This window comes from Galendromus occidentalis, unplaced genomic scaffold, assembly GCF_000255335.2.
Source record: "Galendromus occidentalis unplaced genomic scaffold, Mocc_1.1 scf7180000076381, whole genome shotgun sequence".
Classification (NCBI taxonomy): domain Eukaryota; kingdom Metazoa; phylum Arthropoda; class Arachnida; order Mesostigmata; family Phytoseiidae; genus Galendromus; species Galendromus occidentalis.
In genome coordinates, this window is record NW_003804370.1 from 208,621 (window position 1) to 235,777 (window position 27,157).

Genomic DNA, 27,157 nt, shown 5'->3' on the forward strand with positions numbered 1-27,157 from the left:
CGAAGTAAACCGCTTCTCCCGCTCCCGCTGAGAGACTGGCCGATAAGGTCGCTCGCTACCTCGCCCTCCCGGTAAAATTGAACGAAACAGAATTCGGCGACGACAGAATTCTGCAATGGTGGCAGAAGAATGTCACAGTACTTCCTAACGTGACGGAGCTCGCGCGAAGCGTTTTGTCAATTCCAGGCACGTCGGCCGAGGTCGAAAGAAGATTCTCATCCGCGGGGAACGTTACGAGAGAGAAACGCTGCTCGATGGATCCGTCGAATATGACTAAAACTCTATTAATACATGACAGTAGGGAGTTTTTAGAGTTGTCCTAACTCAATAATGAAAGAAGCAAGTTGTGTTCTCAAGTACTGGAGCTCACTCTCTTATTCTGAATGCGAGAAACCTTTCCGCGGCGCGCCGTGGGTCTATCGGACCGCCGAAGATTGCTACGGCGTCCGCCGACTTTTTTTCGCCCGTCGCCGCCGCCGCCGAAAATTCTACGGCGCAAAGCTCTGGTTCCGCGGTCGCTTCCTCGCTCGCTTTACGTGGTTTCGGCCGTACGCTCGAGCCGTCCGAAGTTTTGAAAGCGGCCTCGTAGCTTATACCGAGGTCCTGGAAAGAGAACCGTGCTGATACCGATATACGTTTGCGAATCCCTCGGATCCCGGGCGCGGGAAAGGTAGATACTAATTTAATGCCGGATGGAAGGGAGCGAACACGATAGTTTTACCTGAAGATGCTTCAACTGTTTCTTGAATCTCTTGACCTTTAGTTTCTTATTCCTCTTATCACGGGTCTCGGTTCTCTCAGCGTTGATGAAAGTTCTCGTGATCTCTCGGTTCAGTGGGAAGGGGTACCGGAGTGCAAACATGTCTGAATGAACCTTTTCCTTGGGCACGACGTTGACCTTCAGGAGTCGATCGAACATCAAGTAACCATTCATGGTGTCGGCGGCGATCGCAGCAACAGCGTCATGCTGGAACTCGACGAAGGCGAAGCCTCGGGAACCCCCTGAATTCAGAGAAGGAAGTCAATTGCGCCGCCTGTATCATACCGGGGAACCCGGTTGGTGCCAAACGTATCGTATACTTCTCTCGTGAAGACAATATACCTGTTTTCCTGCTTCGAGAAACTCGGACCCGCGTCACTTCACCAAACTGTGAGAAATATTTCCTCAGCTCGTCTTCGTAAAAACCGTGCGGGATGTGACCGACGTAAATCACGCCTCGCTCCTTCGCGAATTCCTTCTCCCTATCCACTCGACGCTGTTTCCGAGCCAGGGGATCGTCATCGACCTTGATTCTCTTTTGAACAACCTCTGTCTGAAACATAAATGATAGAGTGAAACATTGACGCGATGTGCGCTGCTTACATCCCGAAGATGAGGCGCAAGCATTCTTCCTCGACTTACGAATCGCTCCTGCTCGCCCTTATCCTCGAGAGCCTCGGAAGCCGTCCGCTTATTTTTCTTCATGCTGGTTCACGCTTAGAATACTTCCAACAGCCGAATACCACCGAAATCCGAGAATGCCGACCTCACACACGTGAGTCTGTTTTCGTTCCAGGGCCTCTGCTTGTGATCTCACATTCGCCCTCTCCCACACAAGCAGACGACGCACGATCTCCCTCCGACATCCAGAGTAGGTAGCAACCCTCATAATGCCCGCAGAAGGAAGAGCAATAATCATTACTTTCTCCATGACCCGTGAAACGTCTCCATGAGGGAATAAACTCGGTGACGATCTCTGCTCGCCAGGGACTTGCGATCCGCGTAGTTCCACAGCGCAGCTAAAGCTCCGAAAGTGAGTGGTCAACGCAGGATGTTTCGTCTTGTCAACCGAGTGTTTCGATAAGCCGGTTCCGACGGAAAAAGATCACTCGCGCGAGTTCCACTGAGCGGGCCCGTCTCCCGAAGCGGGGAAGACCCTGCTCCTCACAGATGGAATTTGTGACCAAGGGTCAAGCTGATTCTCATATTGAGTTCTGAGAAGCTGCTCACTCTATCGAACCTAAGCAGCGTGCTCTTACAGATGTCGTTCCCGCTTTCTCACAAAACGGTGATGGTCTTGGATCATGGGAGTGATTTTCTGGCATCGAGTCAGCAGATGATCGACCTCGATCAGATCACCAAAACAAGAACGTTGATCCCACTAGCTCCCATCTCGAAGTCTCTCTGGAGTTGTTCCGTCGAGAGCTCAGTCGAGTATTGCCGTATAGTTTGGGACATCTTTCCCTCAGGTGAGCCCATGCTCTGTTCGGTTCAAAAAATGAAGAGAGCAGGCTCAGCCATATAATTCTTACAATACTTATATCGATCGTTTCATCGTGTGAAGAATGCTTCCTCTCCTAGGTCGTTTGATCAGATTCGTGATTGGCGATGGGGAAGACACGCGATTCCTGAACACATGGGGCGAACAGAGTGTATCGCAAGTCATGGCATCGTTCGGAAAGGTTGGTTCTTGCCGTTTCTCTGACAGCCGCAATACACAGAGCTGATCGATAAATTACTCAAAATCTCCTTGCTCAGATCCCGCCGCCATCGACGGCGAAAAACAAGTTAGACATCGTTCGCGCGGTGGAGATGGCTCTGGGAACCTTGTGCGAGCCGTCGGAGATTCAACACGAGAGGAGGACGAACCTGGATCTTCAAACCGAAGTCGTCAACAGAGGTCGAGTCATAGTCATCACCCAATTGCAAGGAGAAACCGAGGTGCGCTCATCCTATTTGAAAACTCTATTGCCCCAGCGGACAAAACTATTTCGTTGTGCAATAAGGATAGCGTCATCGACACTGAATATGCTTATTGTATCCAGACGGCATTGAGAGAGCGAGTAGTATTGGTGTGACGAAATTGATTTTATTGCAGACTCTGAAACTCGAGAAGAAACTTAATACGACCCTGGACATCGTGAACAAGGTCGCTACACAAGACGACAAACAGGTTCCTCTACAAGAAGTTGAAATAATTCTGATCCACACTTCTCCTGGCACCAAGGAAATATCGATAGCTCCCTCGCAGAGAAAATATGGGACCCTCCTCACCATTGAAGCTCACAAGGTTACTTCGGGTTACTTCCTATCGGAGAAGCTGTGTGAACTCGTACAGGTGCATTACGATCTCGCCATCACTACAGTAACAGGTAAGGGTCACATGGATATCCAGGATATGCGAGGCGGCGATCTCGCCGCTTCATCGAGAGATCGCGAGGTTCCGGGCGGGGTACATCCGGGTACTGCCTCTCTCGACGCCCGTGCACGGATGCGACGGTGCCCTGATTTCTCCATTCCGTTCCCAGGCATTCCAATGAAAGAAGAACAAAACGCAAACTCATCTGCGAACTATGACGTTGAATTACTTCATCCAGCAGCTGCGCATTCAGATTTCAAGGTGGATCAAAGCGACGAGAAGCACGAGGTCACCCTGAAGTGGTGTACCCCTCGTACGGCTCCGGCTCACGAGCTCCAGTACTGCACGGCGGCGTTCAGAATCACCCCGGTCGATATTAACTCGAGACCGTCGTCCTGCCTGACCAATTTCCTCCTGACCGGTCGGACCGTGATGCTGGAGCTACCAAGGAAATCAGGATCCAAACTACTAAGCCACATGCTGGCGAGTCACGGCGGTGAAATTTACATTCACACACTGGGAACGGGAAGATCCGCCCTTGAAGACCCTCCAAGCATCAGCGAAGGAACGGGAGGCCGGGTCACCGACTACAGAATCACCGATTTCGGGACTTTCATGAAAGACCACTCCCTAGTTCCGTACGATACAAGTAAAGGACCCACCACGGAGAATCCCCTCGACATGACGCTTGCGAGCATATCGAGGACGACTCTGTACTGGCCGCTGATAATCAGTAGTACCTCCGTCTACAATGCTCAAAGTCATCTGGAGCCGCTCCTGAGTATCATTGTCAAACCAAGCATAACCCTCGATCAAGTTGTGGAGTGCAAAAAAGTGAGTGATGATGCCTCCGTTTGAGTTGTTCCGTTCGTATCGACTGGGATAGCCCAATCCACGTCTGCTGTAATGAGCTCGTGCATCGGGTGGTAGAATGCTGATTCGAGACCTCGGGATGCTCGCATGCAGAAGTATCAGTGTCCCTTCGACATAACCGGAGGAGAACTTTTCTTGATCATTTTCATTCTCGCTCAGAGTCTCATCGAATTTGTCGGACCAAGGCTAAGGCTGTTACTTTAACGCAATACATAGTTCCATGACATTCAGCGCTGAAGCCTTGTTCCCCCGACAGGTGATACTGAACATGATGCATATGGAAACGAAAGGGAGTACTCTTCCTCTGTCGTCCGGCTCTGCCGGTCCACGCGGGAAGAGCGGGCTCAAGAAAGAAGAACAGTATCGGGCCTTGTGGGCCGAGCTCGAACAACTGGTTAGACTTTACTGCACGACCGCCGAACATCAGCAGGTCTTGGAATGTCTTCTGGAATGTAAAAAATCGGAAACAGTCGGTAAGTTCGCCCTTCAATTTCGTCTATACCGAGAGCCAAGCTCGATGGTTCACGAGATTCCCACAGCTCCTCACCGGCCCGAGGACCTTGCTAAAACAGCAAATTCTCGCTGTTAAAGATGTGCCCGGCTAGCTCAGTCGGTAGAGCATGAGACTCTTAATCTCAGGGTCGTGGGTTCGAGCCCCACGTTGGGCGATATTTTGAACCTCCGAACTCTTCCTCTTCCCGCTGGCACATATTTCCGCCTTCGCCCATTCCGGTCTCTAATTCTGCGAAGGCAAGCCGTAGATGACTTTTTCGTGAAACGCAATCGACAAGGAAATGTACCACCCGATTCATGTCCAAGCAGAGCGCCAGGCCGGCGGCCTTTCGATGATCGAGACCGAGGCGCACTTTTGGCGCCAAAAGTCGTCCACCAAGCGTCCCCCGGTAACACGGGGCAACGCAGACTTTGCGAGCCATATCGATACCGAATGCTGAATCGTTTATCATAAAAACCCTATCTGTATACAGCGCTCTTCCTTTTTCGGAAAGGAAGACTGGGATTGAAAAGAAAAAAATTGTAATAATGGCGGCGGCTCGGTCCTAACGCTCGGTGCTTCGCTGTTTTCCTGGGGGGAAATCTGATCGTCCCCGCATCTAGACGCTCAGAGTTTTCCTCACTGGGGATTCTCCGTTTGATTATCAACTCTACGCCGGAACATTCTCGCTCGTGCCTAGCGTAATCGAGGAAAAACGAGTCCGGCAGGATTCGAACCTGCAATCTCCTGATCCGTAGTCAGGCGCGTTATCCGTTGCGCCACGGACCCCTGAGGGTCGCGGATGAAAAACATATGCCTGAATTCAAACACTGGGCTGTGCCACTGAAGAATGTTTGATCGAGCGCTCCGATACTTCGACTTTCTGCACTGAGTTTTCGAATTCCTGACGCGTGTGCTCGGCGATCGGTGCAGTATCTGCCAAACCTTGTCGTTGGTTTCTGAATGTGCCTTAACCCTCAAATATCATTTTCCCTCCAGCTTCCCTCGACGCGCCGAAATCGGTTAAACTTGAGCCGAAAGCGTCGCATTCGAGCGAAAATCCGTCTCCGTCAGAGGATATCAAGCCAAAAAAACTTAGAGTGGCTCCTGATCTTCTTGGAAAAACGTCTCTCCTAGGATTGATAAAGGTGAGCTCCTGAGGTATAGAGGACATCTGTTGTCTAGAGAATCTCTCGCTCAAGTCGTTATTTCGAACCCATTCCCCATTCCGAAGTGTTTCGAACTATCGGACGCAGCATCCGATTCCGACCAACTAACTGACGTCACCTTTCGAATTCCTCACCCGCAGGACAACATGAGCAGGAGACCTGCCACAAGCATGTGGTTAGGCTACAACCCGGACACAAAAAAGACTCAGTTGTACCAAAACATCAAAGATAAGGCGAATCGAGAGGAAAATGTGCCAATGGAGATCCCCTGAGTCTGAACCCCTCGCTATGTGCAACATATGTTCTTTGGGTCGGATCACACGCGCAAGTCGATGTGTTTTCTAAGCCAAAGTCGGTTGTAGTACATTCCGAGAGGAGCACTGCCTCGAATCATATTCGAGAGATCCATCTCTGTAACAAATTCCGGATATTTTATTCACGTCACTTTCGCATGAGTTTGCGCATCAGCTCGAGCGCTGATGGGAACATTGTATACTTGTGGATGTCTGTACAGTGCCAGAGATCGGAGAAGCTCTCTCTGACTTCCTGGAATAAATGTTGGAGTCGATGATCTTCATAACACGTATCATCATTCATGCTTGATGCCCGCTTCTCTGAGCCAGGATCGAAGAAGCGATTTGTTTTTCTTGCAAAAATAATCAACGAAAATTTATTGGCTTCGCATATCTCTGTTCCCGAAGTCCCACTTCGCTCATCATCCGAACATATTCACCTTGAACATGCAGTTTTAATTAAATAAATTAATGAGCTCACGCTGCTCACCGGGAAAACTATTTGCATCAAAAGCAGAGCATTATTCAATTAGCTCCCAGTACGAAATTTTTTTGGGTATTTGATCATATTATACACACACGCCAACCCTAAAAGTTCGGTTGAAACGCGCAGCTTTACCTCTTGCGCTGCTCTTACAGGTCTCGTTGTCTAACAACTTCAGTGACGGAAAGCGGAGCCAGAAGCTCCCTTTGAATTACAGTGGATCTGAGAGGGAATTCTCATTTCTTACGGAATTTTGTACACGCGTCGCGCACGACGGAAGACTCACCATCTTTCACGTCATCGATTCGAATAGAAAAAGCATTCTCTATATGTAACCGCTCGTTACTAATATCGCTACGGAGAGCAATCCAGAGTGCCGTCTCCGACAGGTTCAATCGATTTTTTACTTTTCTTCTTCTTTGACGCCGACTCCGTACTGTCTTTCTCCGCCTTAGGGGATTGGTCCACGCTCTCATCTTCGGCGAGGTCGCTGTCGTTTCCCCGCGAGACAGACTCGCTCATCCGCTGGTATTCCAAAGCTTTCGGTGGGAACACGAAGTCGATTACAGCTACGATTAGGAGTCCGAGAGTCGCTCCGATGACAATCGTAGCGAGAGCAAACAAAGCATAGCTCAACCAATAGGGCAGCCCGGTGTGGTCGACCAGGTGGGTGTGTATAGCGCGGATCTGGTACGACCAGCGGAAAAACTGAGCCACAGTAGACATTTGAATAGAATTCGGGTGTTTCCAGTTAGAGATCGGCTTCACCTGCGACCATTTCTGCTGCTGAACAAAATTCATCAGCGAGTCGCGATCTCTGCCGCCCGAATATTGTCGGAAGACTCCATCCTTGACATGGTATATCGTTGGGAGCGCGGTGACCATGAATCGTCCCGAGAGGCCCGGATTTTGCGTTATGTCTACCTGACCAACTCTGATGTTCAAATGCGGAGCCCAATCGGCGAAGTCATTCCAGACCGGCACGAGAGCCTTGCACGCCGGGCACCAAGGCGCATAACTGAAATATAATTCGCCAAATGAATGATATTGTTCTCGAGGAAATCCCTCGATGAGGCTCTAGTGCTTCACGGCAAAGAGCTTTCCCCGGATTCGATCACAGTGAAATTTGACAGGAAATGCAGTCGGTCACGCACTGCGCTCTATTGGCAGTCGATGGAAGGCTCCGAATAATTTTTCGCGCATCTCCGGTTTAGAGCGTCCGTCTGAATAAGTCGTCGAGATCTCTGCAGCGATGGATTATTAGGGATCTCACGGAATGAATTTGAACTCAGAGGCTTTGATAGGAGCAGCAGAGGGAATCTCTCGGAGTAATCCGTCCAGGACGATCCCACGTCACTGTTACAACTTGAATGGTAACAGCATCCAAAATCGAGGACCGCGACGTTTAGTTCGGACTCGCGTGGGCAGAGCTTGAAACTCAGCGCCGTGGCATTCCGAGGCACATCAAAAACGACACATGACGAACGCCACATAGATCCACGATGGATATGCGAAAACATTCGATCCACGTGATATCCCGACATACGTCTAGAGAGATTTCAGTGATACTCAGCAGAATCTCTCGATCCGAATCTCTGACATAGGTTTTCGCCTCATTTTTCTACCCGGAGATTGCGATGTCACTCGAGGTCAGCTGACTTCAAGCCTATCGGCTTCCTTCAAGTATTCTAGCACGCCGCATCTTGGGTATTTCCATGAAGACCAATACCGTAGAGGATGTGAAAATCAAATCCCGCATCGGCGACGGTAAGCTTTCCCCGCTCTCGGAGCCCGGAGTCGTGCCCATCAAAACCAATTTGATCTCTCCGTCGGAACAGTTCCACGTGACCCGAGACAGCTAGGATGGTAATTCGGATACCATACATGGCATTCTTATCGCACCTAATACGTGCTCTCGTAAGTTAGAACTCGGGAATCACGTGCTGATGCGCATTCGTCGTCCCATAAGAAATCTATTCGACTGGCGCTGACTTTCGTCTAACGTTCACTCACAATTCGACCATCCACTCGTCTTGGAGCATGTCATTCCAAGTGCTCTCGGTGAAAACGACCGCATTTCCGTAGGCTTCTCCACAGATTAAAGCAGCCGCGAAAACGTAAGTCAGCCACGCCATTCTATGCGTAGTTTTTTTTCTAGATCAGCACTCGTCGTCGCACACTGCTCTGTCGGCGGCTGGTCGGCTGTCTGGGTAGCGGCTGCGGCGCTTTCTCTCCTATGGGAGGCAGACAGCGGCGGCACAATGATCACCATTATCATTACATCATAACACAAACACCTGGCGGCTGGTGGCGGGGCGGCCATGTTTCTCCGAGGGAGAGAGCAGCTTGAAAACTCTCTGCCTCTGCCACTGCGTCAGCGGCCGAAGGAGAAGTCCGCTGCCGCCCGCGAAGATTTGAAGCCAATGGCTCCGGCGAGACCAGGACCGCGAAAATCCTCAAGTGCTGGAGCAAAAATAGTGTCGGATTCGACGGCGACGGACCTGCGGAGGTAGGCATCGAAAATCGCTGACTGCTGCCGTCCTCTGGTCTTCTCCTCTGGTTGTAGCGAAGATTCGTGCAACGGTAGAGATCTTTTTTCCAGGCCGAACTTACGGTCCGGGGTCTCTCGATTGCTTGATCAGAGAGCTAGTTGTCCGATCTTCCTTAAGAACCTATGAGAAGGATTCTCTTCTCAAATTCGGAGCACGCACTGTATGGATCGTGCTGCGGTAATACGCGAATTCCGTCTGATCTGTATTCTCTCAGGGAATCAGAGCTCGAAGCTCCCTCCGCGATCGCAAATGAGATAGCTTCGATGAGAATCATACGACGCAGGTCCCCCACTGAGATCGAGGACGAAAGCCAATTTCATCGAATCCATATACCCATGGAGGACCCCAGCATAGTTCTCTTCTGCAAGACCCCACAATGTTCTGTGCGGTGATAATCGTCTACGAATCCCTCGGATACGGATTCTTCGCGGCTTGCTCGCGAACTTTACGCTCAGCACAACCTTATCCATCAGCCAGCGCCTCACCTTACCGCAGAGCGTACACTGAGCCTCATTGCCGTCTCTCAAGAACCACTGCAAGACCCAGCTTTTTGCATTCTTGACCGTCACGAATTTCCTCAATGGCTCTTCATTCTCCATGACGAAGCCTTCGGAGATGATTCGGGAACTATTTCCAAGACGTCGCCAATACCTTTTCCTCTGGCTGTCATACCTATCATCGAGGGGGGGGGGGAAAGGATATCCAGCGAGGGGAGTGTCTGACGTCACTGGGAGATCAAGTCCTCTAGATCTAGATCTAGAGTCTACAGTGCCTAGAGTTTCTTGATTGAATGGAACTTGTGGAAAGGAGTTGAGACGGTTTTCGCCTTGATTTACAGTCAAATTCTCGAAGATACTTATCTCAAAAATAAAGTCCGATGCTTCACTGGGACGCGAAGCGACTCCGTCTTTTTAAGGATTTGTTGACGCGGATTTTCGAGCTCCTATGATCGAAGAATCAGCATTGGAAAAGTGCCGAAGCAAGCGCCCGATTATGCTCAAAATTTTATCAGAGATCATGGAATCATCCTTTACACTCTCCCATCGACAAATTCCAAATCGGTGCAATTTCACCCCCGTTATTTTTGTACGCACCTCCCATAGACTTAACATACAATTGTACGCTATCTTACGCACACGTAAAAGCGCAAAAAGTACGCCGTTCAAAGCGTACAAGGGCACAAACCGAATTTCAAATAAAAACACCTGCACCGTGCCGCTGTTGCAATGATTAGGAATAAAGTCTTCGGGTAACCCTGAATTATACGGAGCGTCAGTCCCCGTCCTTCGGAAATTATCTTCCAAACGGAAATATAGCCGATCTCTTCGGTTTCGAATGCGCCGCCACCACCACCGCTGGCGCTCTTGTTGTCTCGGTATCCGGAGCTCCCGTCGCCGCCGCCGCTGTAAATGACTTCGCAGCAGCAGCGGCCATCAGGCAGACGAGCAGCCAGCGCTCGTCAACGGAGAAGACGACGACGGCCGACGGACGACGACATTAAAGCTGGAGTTGTCCGCGAACTCCGTCGGAGTGTGACCGGTCCTTAGTGTCTTCGTGAGTCCAGTGAGCTAGTGGCTGTGTCGGTGCCCCTGTGTCGGTGAACTCGTCGGCATTCCATCGAGTTTCAGCCCGAATCTCGAACCATTCAATTCCAGGTGAGTACTGTGGCGGCGGCTGCCGCTGCGGCCGCTGCTGCCGCCGCTGCTCCCATTGGTGGTGGTTGTTGTGTTGGTTGAATGTCCTCCTTACTGGCTCAGTGGCTAGTCGCCGTCGCTCCGTGAGCTGCCAGTAGCCGCGGCCGCCGCCGCTACTTCCACCACCGCCGTCACCGTCGTTGCTTGCCGTTCATTCGCAAGATACAGGTGACGTTATTACATGCCGTAGAAGCGATCTCGGACGTGTGCGAACATTGTTCGGCCTGCTGTGGACTCTCAGGGAACAGATTGTAGTCGCGCACTGAAGTTTGCCCGTCGTCGCAAACGCTGCGTTCAGAGATCCGCCCGTCGCTTCGACGCCGGGGTGGTTGAACCCGAGCGAGCGAGCGAACGAACGAACGACCGAGTGAGCCAGCCAGACAGCTAGCTAGCTAGCCAACAACCATCCAACCAACTAGCCAACAAACGCTGTGCTCGCTTTTGCTACGAATGTTGCGGCTGCTCATGTCGAAGCTGTTCAAGTTGAGTCCCCGTCGATCTCGACGCTGCTTCGTACAAGACTTCTAGCGAGTCGACGACAGCGGCGGTAGCTTCGTTCGGTCTGGCCAGTGTATCCACCGTGAACTAGGGTCTTGCTCGGTGACTTGAAGGTGTTCCCGCAGCATCGTTCATTAGCTGACAGACGACGTCGTGCAGCTTTACGGCCCTCGCTCCTTCCCCTGAGAGTCGTTGTTGGTGCTAGTTTTTGTGCGTTAGCCGGGAGACTCCCGGCTACCTGTCAATAAGTCTCACTGACTGTCGGACTGACTGTGAGGAGTGACTTCTTAAAACCGCTCCGAGACACCTGGAAATGGCGATTGTTACGCCGCAAGTGCAGATCCGCTCGTTCGAGTTGACTGATTGAGAATCGAGAAAGAGATCGACAACGGTTCAACAACAACTGTGCCGTGTGCTCAGAAATAAGCACCGAGAGTAGGTAAGACCCGAACGGAAATCAAAAGTGTATGACGGGCCAGGGAGCTACGCCTCTCACCCACGGCGTAGGATACTGTGTTTGTGGGAGATTGTCAATTGATTTACAATGCCCGGGTTCGAATCTAGAACTCTCTAACGGACATCGATCGCCAGCGCAGAGCCTCGTCTCTTGTAATTGCGGTTCAAACGGTCATCGTTGCAGCGTTTGTACCAGCGGTAGCGGCACCGACAGTGGTGGTCGAGCACTCTAAATTTGTCACAAGTTGAAAACACAAACTCGAGGTCGAGTTGCTGCTGCCGACTCCCTAAGCGCCGCCGCCACTGCCGTCTTCATTGATTTACTCGACGAGGTGTTTTCCTGAATACTCGCGCTCGCCTTCTCGTTAGCTATGGGCTAGCTGCTTCGAATCCAGCCTCAGTATCGCTACAGGTGCAAGCTCTTGAGGAAACCGCTCGCCTTGCCGAGCTACGAATGCCTCGAATACTCAAGGCGTCCTTTGTGCGGAAGGCCCTACCGTATGAGGAATCTTGGAAGCTCGATGCCCTTGACGTAATTCGTTCCCGTAATTGTTTCCGTCTGCACCGATGCAATTCTCGGTGGTATCCATGGGGTGGCGAATGACGCGGATCTCCGCTCACGCAGTCGCGGTCCGTGCGTGCCGTCGGAAGGCTCGGGCACAGGCATATTGCACCTTGGCGTGCCACTCGTGTCCGAAAGTCGTCGTGGCGTAAACACACAGACCGATATTTCCGGAAGAGAGAATGCTGCGCACTGGGGGCAAACAGAGAAAACCTCCATTACCCGGAGCCGTAGATGTAATCATTCGATAACCAGACTTACCAATATATTTCTCAAAGGCATTGAATCGTTCGTCAACCGCTACCGCGGCTTTTCAAGCGACTCTCGAGTGCAAACTCATGGAAGTCATTTTGTAGCGATATGAAATCGTTTCTTTCCGACTCATTCTCAAGGAGCTTTTCCAACGAAGGCCCAGAGCGACGAACTTTTCGACGGATCCGGCGACTTCGTCCGGAAACTGTAGACTCGACTTTCTCGGCGTGTGACCCTGGTGGACTCGAAAGGCAGTCAGTGACGGAGGTCGGAAATAATCTCTGCACCGCTTCAACAGCGTCTGGAATGATTTTCCTTTCCCTAGCGCAGGAAGCGAGGTTACGACAATGATGATGATGTTGCGGTGGCTGCCGCTGCCACGGTCAAGGCACACGGCTCTTTGAGACCCAAAGTCGAGCTCATAAATGAATGTCAAGCCCAGAGTCGGCTCGTCGGATGTCCTCTGGCGTCCCGATGTAGCGAAGACACCCGTCGGTCGCGCCGACGGGATCTCATTGATTATTGAACCGGGTTCGAGTGTAGCAAATTTAGAACAGTCGAGCAGCCGCCGTCCTTCCCTCCTCTTTGTTTTTACATAACAGAGGGGTGTTCTTGTCCCGGAAAATCTCGGACGCTCGGCGCGCTCCTACTCCTAGCTCCTCCGCGACATTGTTGCCATGTGGTGTTTTATCATTTATTATTATTCAGTATTATTCAGTATGACTCGATTACCTACATGATTATGGTTCGAAGTTCGAAGTGAATTTCGAAATCCGAACTGAACTGGTCGACTATGACTGGGCAGTATTGCGATGTTACAGCGCAGCTTCTTATGCGTGAGCATAGAGCACCGAATCCCTCGATGCGTGCCCGTAATATTTAGCCATCGACTCCATTCTCGCTCGGATTACTGTTCCGAATTCGGGATGGGTCAGGCTGCGAGGATGTTGTGAGCGCTGCTGTCACGGCTTCTTGACAGCGACAGCAGAGGATTCCGCGTTTTCCGCGGTCAGCGCGGAGGGAGTCGCTCGCAACGCCCCGCTTCAATCAGGAGCTGGCGTTGACGTTGTCGTTGCCGTGAACTGCCAGTTCAAGCGATTCAGCCATTAATTATTACCAAGAAAGCACCGTTTTCTCCAAATATGGCGCAGGACCGCTGCGTTGACCGATTCGATCGATGCGATGGACACGAAGTTTTGAGGCTATTCCGAGACTCAGAAATCTCTCGAAAGAGACGGCTCCACTCACCTCGATGTTCTCGCGGTGCTGTGGGCCGGTGCCTCTGTCTATTTGTCTGTCCTTCGGCCCCCTTAGTCAGAGGTCGTCCGCTCGTCATTCCGTTCTGGCTTTTCTAGCTGATATATAGAAGAACACGCCAAGAAGGCTGAAACAGGACCCGGGGGAGTTGCGGAAAGATATTCTTGTGCCCGCGGATTTATTCCGATAGGAGCCGAGACGCATTTCACTGAGTGAGACATCCACGACCTCAGAGGGAACCGACGAGGCTGTTCTGTCCTCACGGGAGACCCGTCCCCCGTTAAGGGTTTGAGCGGTCGAGAGACACTCGATATTCAGTCGGGCGTCCGTCGCTTCCGTATCTCCTGCGTCGGCGCCCGTCATGCAGGAGGAGGAGATTCAATTAGTCCATCCCATGGAAGCCGATCGGCACCGTCGGGAGGAGACCACCGCGCAATTCGTATCGAGAACAATTTCACATTGTTGTGTTCAGCCGATTGCGATTGCTCCCGACCTGCCTCGGTGATGCGGCGTCACCTGCGCGGTCTCACCTTCTGATGGGCAATAGGCAAACCTTGTGGATGCGCACCCCGCAGGCGGATCAAGGCCATTGTCCCAGACCTTAGACTAGCCGCATTCGAATCCCTCATCCGAGCGGCTAACTGAGTGAGCCCAGCGGTGCTTGAGAGTTTCAGACAACGGCAAGCCAATCAGCTTCACGTCACTCCGATGAGCACCGTCATCGGCCTTCTCAACGGCGTTGTCGACGTTGTTCAACAGTTCAGCTCGGACATCAAAATAGCCTTCTCAGTCTTCGATCAATCGAGCTGTCTGTCATCTTCGTTTCGGGTGGTGTTCATCCGCGTTTTGCCGAAGCTCGCAGGAGAGTGAGCGTTCCTGGAGAATCGAATTCGTGTTTTCAGTGAGCTATTGGAATTATTACTGGCTGGACGAATGAAGGATCATGTTCTCCCTCCGCCTGCCGTTCGAGGCTTGTGTGCCCGCCGACGGAGATGCCGTTCGCTCAGCCGTCTGACCGATCGACTTGACTGTCCACTTGAGCGAGCGCGTATAATAATTCAAACTTTCCTCATTTCGATTCGGCCGTCAGCCTAAGACTGTCTCTGTGCAGCAGCATCAGAAGCTCGTGCGTGGGAGAGGGTTTTCAGAAACAAAGAAACTCCCGTCCCTATCGGTGGCACTCCGCATGATGTAGTCATCGTCGGCAGTACATACCTAAAAATATATAATGTTCGGATTCTGACCCCGAGAACTTCATCCGCGATGTATTGGGGCCGGAATTCCTCCGAAACTTACGACTAGTTCGATGAGAAATGCTTGCGAGGGGGATCGAAATTCCAAATCCCGTCGGTCGCTGAATCGGACAGATCCAGATGAGTCCCTGGTATTACGATGAGGTGTCCGCTGCGCAGGTGCGCTAGAGGTAACTTCGACCTTGGCGGGGGATTGCGGAGGGAGAAGATCCCTCCGGGCAAAGTCGAGGTAACCTGTTTTTGCCGAACATCGAACATTAGCCTGACGTGCGACTCGTCGACCGCCTTGCTTACCTTGTTTGCCATGGCCGTAGTCTGCCATTAGGCTCCCGAAGGGATCGGGATACTCTCGTTTTCCCATGTTGGAGCTGTCAATCGTGAAATATTCGCCCGGGAACACCCCACATGAAATTCGCTCCCCGCGCGTTCGCCTGTTAGAACTAGCTTTGAAGTTCTGAAATTACGAAACAGAACAAAGCGAAATTTCCAGTCTCCGGGAATCGGGTCGACTCTGTTGTCAAAACATCCGACGGAGCTTTCGAGTCTTTTCCGCGACTCGGTGCGGGACTCTCTCGAAAATTCGACGACGACAACGAGCGAGTCCAGCCTTGTGTAACTTTGAAGGACGTTGTGAGGGCACGCAATCGGCTTAGCGATGCAGATGTATTACTCGCGGGAAAGTAGTGGCGAACCCCGTCCGGTACGGGCTTCCGATCGTTGCCTCGGAAAATTTTTCCTTGATCTCTCTCGAAGCACCCCTACCGACCGGCTGAGCTGGCAACGCTGTTGGGAAAAGAGACGTAGAGGAATTATTTGGCGATCATCTGGAAGCGCCCAGACTAAACTCTTGATCGCCTTTTAGCTATTCGTAACTATACTTGTGACTCGATTGATACGCGTTCGCAAAGGGCGCCACGCTGCGGTCGAGAGCGGCACTTGACTACTTCTACCTACTAGGTGTCAATCAGAATAACTGCCGTTGCGTTCACTGTCCACCAAGAGCAACGAGTTGAGCGAGGTCCTAAAACTTCGTCTCTGATAGAATTCTTTTCCGGAATTGCAGGCACAGATGGTGTGCTCCAAAGCAACGGCTCTCGTTGGCTGCCCACCGATGAGTTCCTCGGGGGCTTTGACGCTTTTGACCGGAGTCAACTGCGACGGATGCCTGCCGACTTCGCCTTTGCCGATCTTGTCTGAGAAATTGACGGTGTTCCCTCCGACGAAATCTCCCCGTCTGAGCAAACAGCATCTCGTGGAGGAACAGGTGAGTAAGCACAGTCTAGTTTACCGACAGAGCGCTCGAAAATCGCTAGCTAGCCGTCCGCTGATCGGCCGGCCGGTCGGTCGGGTTGGCAATCGTAATGGTAGGAGTAAAACATTCCGGTCGCAATCGGCAGCGGTGACCGCGACGGCTCGATGAATTTTTTTCACTTTTGAGCGGAAGGTCAAGCATACGCTTGTGGATATCTGAGAACGTTCCCCACAATAAGAATTATTTATTCTCCGGTTAATCAAATGATGGCGAGAGCCTCGTATCCGAGCGAACCGACCCGATCTGGTCGGCCGCCCAAGTGTTCTCGGTTGATTGTTTCCGTTATCTAAGCGAAGAAGAGCCTTTGGCGCGTTGACTAACGTGATTACATGCGTGCTCGCTATTGTAATCTCGTTACCTAAAGATACACTTTTGATCATGCATCGGCGACGGATACTTCTTCACCTAATATCCGCGAACGACATTTCCTCTACTCAGCATAAGAGGTTCAAGACTCCATCCGGGCATAATACCCACACAAGGAGAATTTGCTCGTGGGGCGTCGGTAGTTCGGAAAACTCTTTCTGGGATCTCTCGAGCGGTGCCGGAAGTCGTCTCCGACCGACCCAGCCGCGGGGCACGTGTGCCAATCTGTCGGAAGTGGACAAGACCCGCGTAAGCTCGACTGGTGCGTCGAGGGTGGAGCGGAAACACTTTCAAAGAATCCTTGCCGAGAGTTTCTTCCCCTCCCCCAAGACCTCACGCAGGTGTCAGAAATGCTCAGCTTTTCCTTGGATAAAACCCGTCCAGAGGGGAACTTGGGGCTGATGCTCTCAGCCCGGGGGAATCATCTGCGCACTTGAGAGTTTTTCCTCGAAAGTATTCCTGAAGAATCAGGGTCGCCTCGGTCAGAATAAGCTCGAGCTCGAGGAGCCGCGGTCGTCATCGCGGCCGATACGTTTTACATTGTGAGAACGATCCCGACGACGACGGCAACATCAGCAGATCTATATTCGGAAAACATCAGAGCAAGCTTCTCCGCTCCAGTAGACGAACGGTTCGCTCGTTCGCGAGCGGACCCGCCGCTGCGTTCGAATGGTTGGGTAGGCAGGATGGCCGACCGAGCGACCGTCCGTCCGTCCGGCAGGTCAGCCCCGCGGGTCCGCCGACGGTCCGCCTCCTCAAGGGATCGATCGGCCTTGCGTATTACGGTTTGCCTTTCCGTGTGCCTATCCCTAAGGCGACGGCTGCTGCGCGGAACTATTGACTAGGCTCCCGCGCCGAGCGTGGGGTCATCGCCGGCGAGAAAACAACTCGGTCGCGAACGTTCTCGAAAGCTCAGGGATTTTCTCCGTTACGTCTATTCATGGGCTCAACGTGAGTGCGGTGAGGGAGCGAATCTGCCGCCCAGGCTACTGATCTCGATACCACGGTGGCCAGAAACAGCACCGGGCTGGGTTTCCCCGGAGGTCACTGTCTCTGAAACGACATAACTGACTGAAGCAGACCGCGCACACGCGCCTCGAAATGTGGGAAACGAAATAATGAATGTCGCCGCGCCAGTGGCAGGAGAGAGCATTCTCGCGAGCCCGCGCGAACTCTCGAAGTGCTTTAAAGCAACGATTATCATCATCGGGGATGAGGCGCTCGGGACGACCTCAGCCGGCCGAGTCGATCGAACTCTCGTTGGCAGGTTTCCACACGATAACGGAAAATACGATGAGGTCGACGCTCACCGGCACTACACAGCGGCTCAGATAGACTCTCAAGCCGTGTATAATTGAAAGCCGAGAGCTTTCTGCGACCCGTACCGCATTCCAAAAAAATCATTCTGTGATGGAGACTGTGTGAATAGCGTAATCCTCAAAAAGGAACCTCTGCCCGTCCTGGATACGCTCAGGCTGAGTTTTTCGTTAATGAAGCGTAAGAATGAATAGCGACGACTGTCGAGTTGCATCCCGGCTGGCAGATCGTTAATGCATGGAGGAAGAAGAGAAACACGAGTCTGCGAAAACGAACGGAATAATTGGGGTTGGGTCGAGCATTCCCATTCACGATGTTCCGTGAATGGAATCGATGTGGTAAGGTGAACGAAACCTTCTTCTTGTAGTGAACGGCGGCTGCGGCGGCGCGCTAACAACAACGGCGGCCGCGGCGGCGGCGGCGGCTGCTATATCCCTACGTGGGACATTGAACAGTCAGCGCCACTCGGTTGGGGCCGTACAGCGTTCGTTGCACCCGGACCATTTTCGCCAGTTCCTCGGTGGCTTTCGCTTCCCGCCGTGACTTTTTGGACCTATTCCGGGACGGGCTTAAGACAGCAGCTGCTCCGGCCGCGGCGGGAGGATGAGGTCATTCTCCTTAACAAGCAGGCCGGTTAAATGAAAAGGCTAATTTATCAATCCATTTTTCATCGCACACAAGCTTTCATTGATTGCTTCCCCACTTGAGGTTGGATCCGACAACGCGAGCGTAGTATGAGACGTTTTGTCGCTCCATTCGGCTCCGACGTACGAATCGATCGTTGCAATGCTCGCGGTCATCTGAAATTCTGAGCGCCTAGTTCCAGCTGGAGAGCGACCTAGACTGGCAATCATCTGGCGACGCAAGAGCCCTCGCATCGAACCAGGGTCGAGTTAGTGCAAAACGTTTTGTGGAGGGCGGGGAGCCGAGGATTCTCCCGTCCAAGACTGTGGCGATGCTGACTCGACTCAAACTTCTGTCCCGCATTTTTTCCTTCGCCGTTCTCTTCGGTCTAGAAGCCACACGGCAGACTGCCCCGTTTGCTACCGGTCCGATGTGGAATCATTACCGCTGAGCGCCCGTAGTGGCCACGTTATGGACGAAGGCCCCCTAGCCCATTCAGTGAGACATCGTTGCTATCCCTGTTCGACCATTCGTTCTCTTTTGCGGTTTGTAGAGTCACATTCGAACGAAGCGACTGGTGGCTCGCTTTCGGACGAGACACTTGCAGTGACCGATCGGCCGGTCCGCTCGCGTCCTCGCAAAGCATCTGAACTTGACCCCAGGACTGACCTCTGAAGGACATCGCGCCCGTCAGACTCCGAGTGAGCGATAGACCGACAAGTCTCCGATGATCATGTGACGCCCAACATACCACGGATACGGTGGGAGAGTTCCTGAAATCGTTCCGCTCTCGATTCGGAGCGGTGCCGCGGCGCCGTAGGGACAATGCACATCGGCAGAGAGTTCCGGCTTGGGAGAATCCGATCCAGGCGTGAACTGGAATTATTGGAAGCATAGTGAACAACGGCTCCGAAATGGATGAGCTCAGCCGACACGATCCTTCTCGGGTCGGGCTCCCTCGCCGGTACCCATGAAGGAACGGGAAAACGACATATTCCGATTGGTTTCTGCTTCATTCCCTTCCGTGAGGAAAATAAATCGTTTCGACTTGGGGATACCGAAGAAACGAGAAATACGGTGCGAGTTTCTCCTGTTCGATTGCTCGTCCCATGAAATCTCTGATTGATTGTATTCGACCCAGTCAGATATCATTGCGCTTCTCTTCCGCCATCTCAAAGGCCGGATCGAACGTTCAAAGGTCCCGTGTTCTGCCCGCAAAGAGCAGATTTTCTGAGGGAGGAGGAAATCCAAACAGTCTCGACAGTTCCGAGCAGTAACTCTGCTTGAGAAGGAAATGGTCGGTGCTGTTGGATTGTTTCTCTATTTAGGAACAAACTCGGCTCTCCGGTATCTTCGGTCCGAGCGAACGTCTCGGTAACTTTCGGTTCCGTGCTTCAACATGAGTGTGTCTGTGAGAAAAGAGGGACGTTAATTTGTGATCCTGTGGGGCCCCCCGGAGGAGGAAGCGGACGGAAAAAAATGCGCCCGAATTTATGAACCTTCAAAAGAAAGAGGTCAAACTAACAAGATCTCAGCGTTCCATCCACACGGCACCACTCCAAGAAAAGTCGCTGCGCGGTCAATCAAGGCTGATTCGGCGGCCGTTCGTTACAGCGTCGAATCGCTTTATTACTCTAGATGATGATGATCGCTCTCGCGATACTCGGCTCTTTAGTTCCAAGCCGTTTTTTCTAGATTTCTCGGGAACCTCGAGACGGCGGACACTCTTTCTGAGCAGTGCCGCTGAACTGTTTCGGGCTTGATTCCCTCAAAGTTCCTTAAAACTCCTCGGGAAAAGAATTCCCGCGCCGCGCCGATATCGGTTCCTCGCTCACGTCGATGACGCTCTGATATACGGCTGCCGGCAGGGTCCCTCGGATCGTGCGTGATTGACATTTGCATAATCGAAGTTTGTCAATGATATTAATATCGCTTGGGATTGCTGTGGTTGATGTTGTTGCTGTTACTATTAGTATTGTCTTTCTGGAAGGTTGTCCGCGAGCGTCCTTTCTGTTTTGACGGTGGTTCACGCAGCCGATGGTCGCCGCGCTGATTAGATTGCTCGCTCGTTTGTGAGTCCAGTTAATAAAAATGCTAATGTCTCCGCAAGCCCTTATCCATTCAAGTATGACGTCGCTTCCGTCGTTTAGGCCGTCGGCAGTGTCAATCTCTGGTCCGTCTTTGTTCCTTACTGACGATTCGTCCCGTGTCGATTTTCGAGCGACATCCCCGTCTTCCGGGTACTATCCGATGAGGAAGCGTTGGAGAACTTTCCCGGAGGAAATGTGAGCTCAGAGATCCGATGTGTTCGTTCAGTTCGCCCGACTGAGTGCCGATCACCACCGTCAGACTCTAGAAGTCCCAGAGGCGGACGTTGCGCGAGAGGCTCCTAACGGTTCGTGAGGTGGTCTTGTTCCCATCTTGGAGACCGGAGTCATCCAGACGTTCACTGAGAGAGCGAGTTTACGAGTCTGAGAGATGCGCGTCTGGAAGTTCGTTCATCCCAGCGACTAGTATCGGATAACGAGTAATCCAATCAGCCGGCTCAAAACAGGAATTCGTTCTCGTTCCCAGATCTCATCAGCCGGGGACAACGCTCCGTTCGATTCAGCTGGAGTTCATCTCGAAGATCCCAAATCGCAGAACACGTGAGTACCTAGGACAATTCTATGGAGAAAGCTCCCTTCAACTCGTTCCGAAAGTCGACTACCCAGAGAAAAAGCGCCAATAGGTCTTGCCAGTTGGGCAGTCTCTTCCAAATCTCTGTCGGACCGTCTCTGGTCTCTTCTCTCAGAGTCTCAGAGGGTATCGAGCTTCGTTAAATGTGACGGAGCAGGCATCTATCGTCAGTATAATCGTTTTATAGAATGCAAACGGTCGCGAACGTTACAGTCAAGATAAAGCAGAAGCTATAGCAGAGGGGAGCTGGTGTGAACTGGTGTAATTTATCTCCGTTTTTTACAACGATTTTCCCTCGCCTCGCGACACGACTTGGAGAATGAGCACATTCAGGCGATCGTCGACTGTATTCGAGCTCAGACTGCAAAAAACCGAAACGCTGGATCGGCGAAATTCTGTCACGAGGTTTTCCGCGCAAACGATCCAGTTCGAAATGCTGAACATGGCACGTCTCCTCTTCCAGAGTCGAGGAGAATCTCACAACACACAGTACTCCGATCAAAAAGTTCATCTACCAATGCCTTGAAGAAGCCTGCAGCTTCAAGTCCATTCACAGAGAGCGCTTCATCATTCACTTGAGATGTCTGCACCACATCGAGGTGGACGAACGAATGCTCGAGTTTCCGGACTGGACCAAGTTCCAGCAATGGAAAATGTCGCTTGAAGCTGAGACCCGTGCGGAATTCGTTAAGGTATCGAATCGTCTTCTTTCTTTTTCTCCTGTACCTAGCCGTCGAAGCAATAGATATGACGGCCTCTAGGCTGCGCCCAGTCCAGCAGACGACAGTATTCTCTGGGATTCTCCCGCTCGACTGTGTGATCTGATTTCAGTATTTTGTTCCCCAGCCCTATCCGTGTCACAGAGTGCAATATTATCAGAATCAGAATCTCGAATCGCAAGTTTTCCATTGCGCTTGGTTAGAGAGATCCAAACAGTTTGATTCGAGCAGGTAAGTCAACCATGGAGCGTCCAGTACTGACCAACGAGCTCATTTGAACAACACGAAGAAAAAACGAAAAACAATATTTTGAACAATCGGCGAACGTTGCAGGTGGAAACCTTGTATTGGCCATATGATCGCGCGGCGTAGCGTGCATACCGGAAAGGTCTCCGTGTATTGTATACTATCTCACTACGGCCATGCATCCAACCTCGATATTGACGTCGCGATACCACAGGTAAATATTGCACTTGAGGGTTATGGTCTGTTGCTCAGGACCCGGGAGTCGAGTTAGCCCAGTTAGCCCTCCCGACCGGGAATCTCAGACGCGTTCACTGGCGTCCCTTTTCTCGGCGCCTCGGCCGAAGGTCGCGAATCGTTCATTCTCCGTCTGAGTGAGGATCAGTCCATCTAGCGATACGACTCTTGCACGAACTTCGAGAGCGGCATCTGATATAAGCTCTCGTTCATTATTCAAGACAGCTTACCGTATTGCCGACGAAAGGAGGCCCAATACACTTGTCGAGCGTCTAGTTTTGAGACGGAGAATATTCGTGACGTCGATCTGGATTACGGTGGCAACAACAACGTTAGAGCGACCGCCGCCCGTCAACCCGACCTGTTTCACACATGTAATGCATCGTTTTCATAATTTTCCCGCAGGGCCGTCGAGCTTCAGTAGCGCCGAGAAACAAGAAGATGTCATCCGCAGAAGCGCCCTCTCTCGGTCAAAAATCAAATTCCGCTGTCAACTCGGATAACTTTGCCGGAGATGATCAATCGATGGTTGTGCAGGAACGGAACGCTTCGCCGAAATGTTCGGCCAGGAGCCATGTGACTTTGTTGGTCAATCGGGATACTTCAGCGACCGCATTCTCGTCAGTGAGAGATATGTCAGTCAGGTAAGCCAACCGGAGAGAATGGTGAGGGGAACGCATTTAACTCTCGAGGAGTCCCGACGGCCCATGGGTTCCGGTTCCCCTGTCGTAGTTTTGATAGAGAATTCACCTCGTACAGCTGAGAGGAATTTCTAACTCGCTCCTGATCTTTCAGTCTTCAGTTCTTGCACAGCAGCCCTGAAGATCAGAACGAAAGCTCGCGGATAATAAAGGTTGTTCGACCCGTAACGTTCGAGAACACATTCCCAACTCAACGGTGAGCCCTCGATCCTGGTCAGGATCTCTGAGGAGCGATGCTCAAGATATCGATCGTCGGAGGTCGTCTCCTGCTGAACAAAGGAGCTGACATGTGGTCGTTTTGCAGGGACTCCGATTTCGAGGTGGATAGCGATTTCTCTATCGAGAGCTCCGAAGACGAACGTGAGAGCCCACGCTTCAAGTCCGTGCTCCGGGTTGTGCGGAAAGATGGAAAAATCATTCACGAGAGGACCAAAGTACTGTTGGCTGATGTGAGTCTGCATGTCTGGAACCCCAGAGGAGCATACGCTGCCAAATCGGTCGAGAGAGGAGCGAAATGACACAGATAACATGGAACCATCTGAAAAATTCAACTTTCTCCCTTCTCCTAGAATGAACCAGCTCCTTTGCGACGCGCGAGATCGATCTCCCGATTCCAGTGTATCGATTGTGCCTCGCAAGGCTCAGGATTTACCACATCGAAGCGCTTGGCGTTCGTGCGTCACCTCATGGAGAAGCACACCGTGAAGCCAGAAGAAAATATTTACGTGTTCAACACATTCTCCAAATTCGTAGCTTTCAAAACTCGTATGGAAAGTAAACTGAAGGTGAGTTGGTCTGACGGGAACAATTCTCTGTCCGCTCCGCGTCCAGGGGCGACCTCATGGAATGATGAGAGTTTCGATTGTAACGTATTTCCGCTTCTGATCCCAGTGTGCATTTGTCCTCCGCCGGAAGTGTGGGAAGGAGTGGTTCTTCGAATGTTCCCGATCGGGTCGATACCGAATCGAGAAAGGTGCCGTAAAGGCCAAGACCCGCTGCACAGCAAGGATCATCGCGTCGACTAAACGAGACGGTTTATGGGAGGCTAAAGGTCAGTTCGATGCATCTCGCGGCGATCGCCAGTCGAGCTTCTTCCCGCGCCACATAGACTTGGTCGCTATCGTTTCCAGTGGCGGGTTGGTCCAATAACATGGCTATAGGGCGAGCACGAGCTGACATCTCTCCAATTCATTCCAGTCTGCGCTTCGCATTACGGACACGAAGACGAGATCGGCAGGATAAATGTTTCGAAACGTCATGCATCAAAAATCGCTCAGCTGGCCGCATCGAGATCCTCACGGGACATATTCCAAATCATGGTGGCTTCGGGCGCCAAGCAGCTGACTCGCGATGCGGTCAAATCCGTTGTGGGCTTCATGCGGGCTCACGAGGGCCGCTTCGACTACAAGGCCTGGCAACGTGAAGTTCTCGACAGCGCTGTCCAGTCCGGGAGTTCTCCGGCGAAGGACGACGACGGACTCCGCCGATCCGTTCAGAGTATCCTGCGCAGCGACGCGAAACTCCAACAGAGACTCATTGAGGGGCTCCCGGAGCTCCTCGTTCCGAACGCTATCCGTTCGGGATGTGATAACGTGGGCTTGGGAGCGGATTTCGTCGCCGTCGACCAACTGGGTGATTCCGTAGTCCCCAGTTTGGGGCATCTACCCCCAATGTTGAGACGACCCCTGAATCTCCTCGAAGGCGACGACAGCGATTGGGAGGGCAGCGATACCTCGGTCACAGGCAGCGAATGCGATGAGGATCTTTTCGATCCGCGTAAATCTCGTCAGGTCACTCATCATCAACCACCGCCGCCGCAGCAGCAGCATCATCTTCTTCACCGTAATAATCATAATCATCATCGGTATGTCGCTGTCAACGACAACGTTGCGGTTTTGTCGAGCGCAACTGTCAATCCCGAGGACGGTATTCAGAGCGTAAGCGCCCGGGATGTTTTGCGAGAAGCTCTGAGCACCCTGGCCGACGAGGAGGCCGAGGAGGGCAGGATCGAAGACGGGATCCAGGATCAAGATCTAGTCGATGAGAGACTGGCCACGGCAGAAGCCGCGGACGACGAACGAGTAGAACGGCCCTGCGAGGATCTGATAGGCGATAGGATGGGCAACGTTCTCATCGAAAACGAAGACGTAGCCACCAACCTACTCCGGAAAATCTTTCACGACGCTTCGTCGAGTCGAGCCCAGGACGGAGACCACAACCACAGTTCAACAACCTCGTCCTCGAGCGCTACGAACAACAACAACACCAGCAGTAGCAACAACAACAATAACAACAACGACGGCGAAGCCAGCAACGGGCGATCCGAGAGCGACACTCAGGACGGCGAGTCGGAAAAGTCCGAAAACGAGTCCTCGACTGCCCAGGGCCAGGACGAGGGCTCGGCTTCGTCCAAAGATAACATTCACGCGAACATCGGAATCGCGAACATCATCGAAGCTCGACTCAAGGACACTCTTCAATTGACCGACCAGGAGCAAAAGCTGAAGCGAAGCATCGAAGAAGCTATATTCACGAATCCTGTTCGGTACGAGATGTCTCGAGGTCCGAGTCGACTCTCGCAGCAGCGGAGAGTGTCCACGAGCGAGGACGATAGTTCAGAAGGCGAAAAGTCCGAGGGCGACAAATCACCGAAAGTGGCCACCAAGTTCCACAAGGCGCTAGCTTCGGTGCGGAACATCCAGAAGGAGAAAAACGAAACCCACAAACGGAAGAATCCCGAGCCCGACTCCCAAGTGCCTTCGAAGGTCAAGGTCCTCGTCATGGCGAAGCGGAACGAGGAGCCCTCCGAGGCCCAGAGAGCTCACGATTATCGAGATAAGCTAATGGGAACGCTCGCAGGGCCCTCGGTTGCGCGGCACGATCCCAAAGCTCCGTCTCCAAGCGGTAGCACGCCTCACGGCAAGAAGAAACTTGCAGTGCAGGCTACCGATCGAGGGAATAAGAAATAGCGGTTTTATCCGGTGTTATATTATGACGACAACGTATTGAGTTGACGTATATGTATGAGCTCTCGATTCGAGGGAACGAATTTGTTAACGATACTTTTTAGACGCGAATTAAGACTCCGAGATTCAAGACCAGACCGTCTTTACTTGAACGAAAACTTGACTGACAGAAGTGGAGAGAAATACACATACCTTGACTGCGAGTCACGCTGTGCCGGCTCGACTCATCAACTGCGCTGTGCGGCGACTCGCGAGAGATCCGGAGGGTATTCCGAGCTGGAACCCCCCCCCCTCGAAAACGTGGATTCAGTCTCTGTAATTTATCCATCGCTCTCGGATACTTAGTGATTCACCACCGGGTCCACGTGCTGCCCGTCGTCTCCCGCACCGCCCGACCGATCTGCTGCCCGCCTTTCTCCGCCGGTCGATAAGCCCAGAATCAAAGGACTGACTGAGCGGTGTAGGACAAATGAGGCAAGCGTCGATGTAGCCAGCGACCGACCAACGTAAACCACTGTTGTAAACTCGTAAATATTGCTGGAAGATTTTTGAAGTTGGTTTTCTTGATCTTCGTAACTATCTCCCTCACTCTATTCTTGGGCGTCATCCAGAATAATCAGATGATGCAGATGATTACCGACCGACGATTTTAAAACTTATACTATTGACGATGATATTAATTATAATATTGATGATGATGATGTCGATGATTATAATAAATATGATATGAATATATCGAGCGCAAACAAAAGCAGACCATGGAATACTACCCGAAGACTGCTATGATATTATCTACCAGCCACTGTTAGATTTTGAACAGATCCATGAAATTTCACATTTCGAATCCACGATTCCTGATGTGACCCATGTTGCTGTTCACCGCAATGACGATGATGCGGACCACGGCGCCGGCCGTGGAGGTTGAAAAGGAAAAATATTCCAAGTACCGAGGCAGAATAGATGATCACGGGGATGCCCGGGACGACTAGAGAAACTCGCGGCGAATACTTACCACGGATCTGAGATCGGAGATCAAGG

At 52.0% G+C, this 27,157-nt stretch overlaps 4 protein-coding genes and 2 non-coding genes across 6 annotated transcripts; 3 read left to right on the top strand and 3 right to left on the bottom strand.

Annotated features, from left to right (window-relative positions):
- Positions 1-349: 349 nt before the first annotated feature.
- On the bottom strand, positions 350-1,567 carry LOC100904888 (MKI67 FHA domain-interacting nucleolar phosphoprotein-like). Its single transcript, XM_003738934.1, has 4 exons — positions 1,403-1,567; positions 1,103-1,313; positions 722-1,002; positions 350-603 (listed from the first exon to the last, which is right to left on the bottom strand). Exons 1-4 carry the CDS (start codon positions 1,463-1,465, stop codon positions 367-369), a joined length of 792 nt encoding a protein of 263 aa, XP_003738982.1. The 5' UTR covers positions 1,466-1,567; the 3' UTR covers positions 350-366.
- A 151-nt stretch (positions 1,568-1,718) lies between these two features.
- asun (integrator complex subunit 13 asun) lies at positions 1,719-6,226 on the top strand. Its single transcript, XM_003738933.1, has 9 exons — positions 1,719-1,793; positions 2,022-2,229; positions 2,342-2,442; positions 2,519-2,701; positions 2,859-3,132; positions 3,289-3,953; positions 4,249-4,465; positions 5,485-5,633; positions 5,795-6,226. Exons 2-9 carry the CDS (start codon positions 2,022-2,024, stop codon positions 5,924-5,926), a joined length of 1,929 nt encoding a protein of 642 aa, XP_003738981.1. The 5' UTR covers positions 1,719-1,793; the 3' UTR covers positions 5,927-6,226.
- On the top strand, positions 4,588-4,660 carry TRNAK-CUU (transfer RNA lysine (anticodon CUU)). The gene has a single exon. It is a non-coding gene; the product is annotated as a tRNA-Lys (tRNA).
- On the bottom strand, positions 5,202-5,274 carry TRNAR-ACG (transfer RNA arginine (anticodon ACG)). Its single transcript has one exon. It is a non-coding gene; the product is annotated as a tRNA-Arg (tRNA).
- A 65-nt stretch (positions 6,227-6,291) lies between the features above and the next one.
- LOC100905031 (thioredoxin-related transmembrane protein 1) lies at positions 6,292-8,643 on the bottom strand. The gene is made up of 2 exons (XM_003738935.1): positions 8,445-8,643; positions 6,292-7,449 (listed from the first exon to the last, which is right to left on the bottom strand). The coding sequence occupies exons 1-2, from the start codon at positions 8,564-8,566 to the stop codon at positions 6,786-6,788; spliced, it is 786 nt and encodes a 261-aa protein (XP_003738983.1). The 5' UTR covers positions 8,567-8,643; the 3' UTR covers positions 6,292-6,785.
- Positions 8,644-15,075: 6,432 nt separating this feature from the next.
- On the top strand, positions 15,076-26,122 carry LOC100901052 (uncharacterized). The gene is given in 12 exon segments (XM_029113165.1): positions 15,076-15,114; positions 16,019-16,219; positions 21,149-21,222; positions 21,717-21,945; positions 22,100-22,221; positions 22,306-22,432; positions 22,858-23,096; positions 23,248-23,349; positions 23,458-23,614; positions 23,723-23,938; positions 24,045-24,204; positions 24,351-26,122. Coding segments are annotated over 12 exon segments (3,438 nt in total).
- Positions 26,123-27,157: the final 1,035 nt, after the last annotated feature.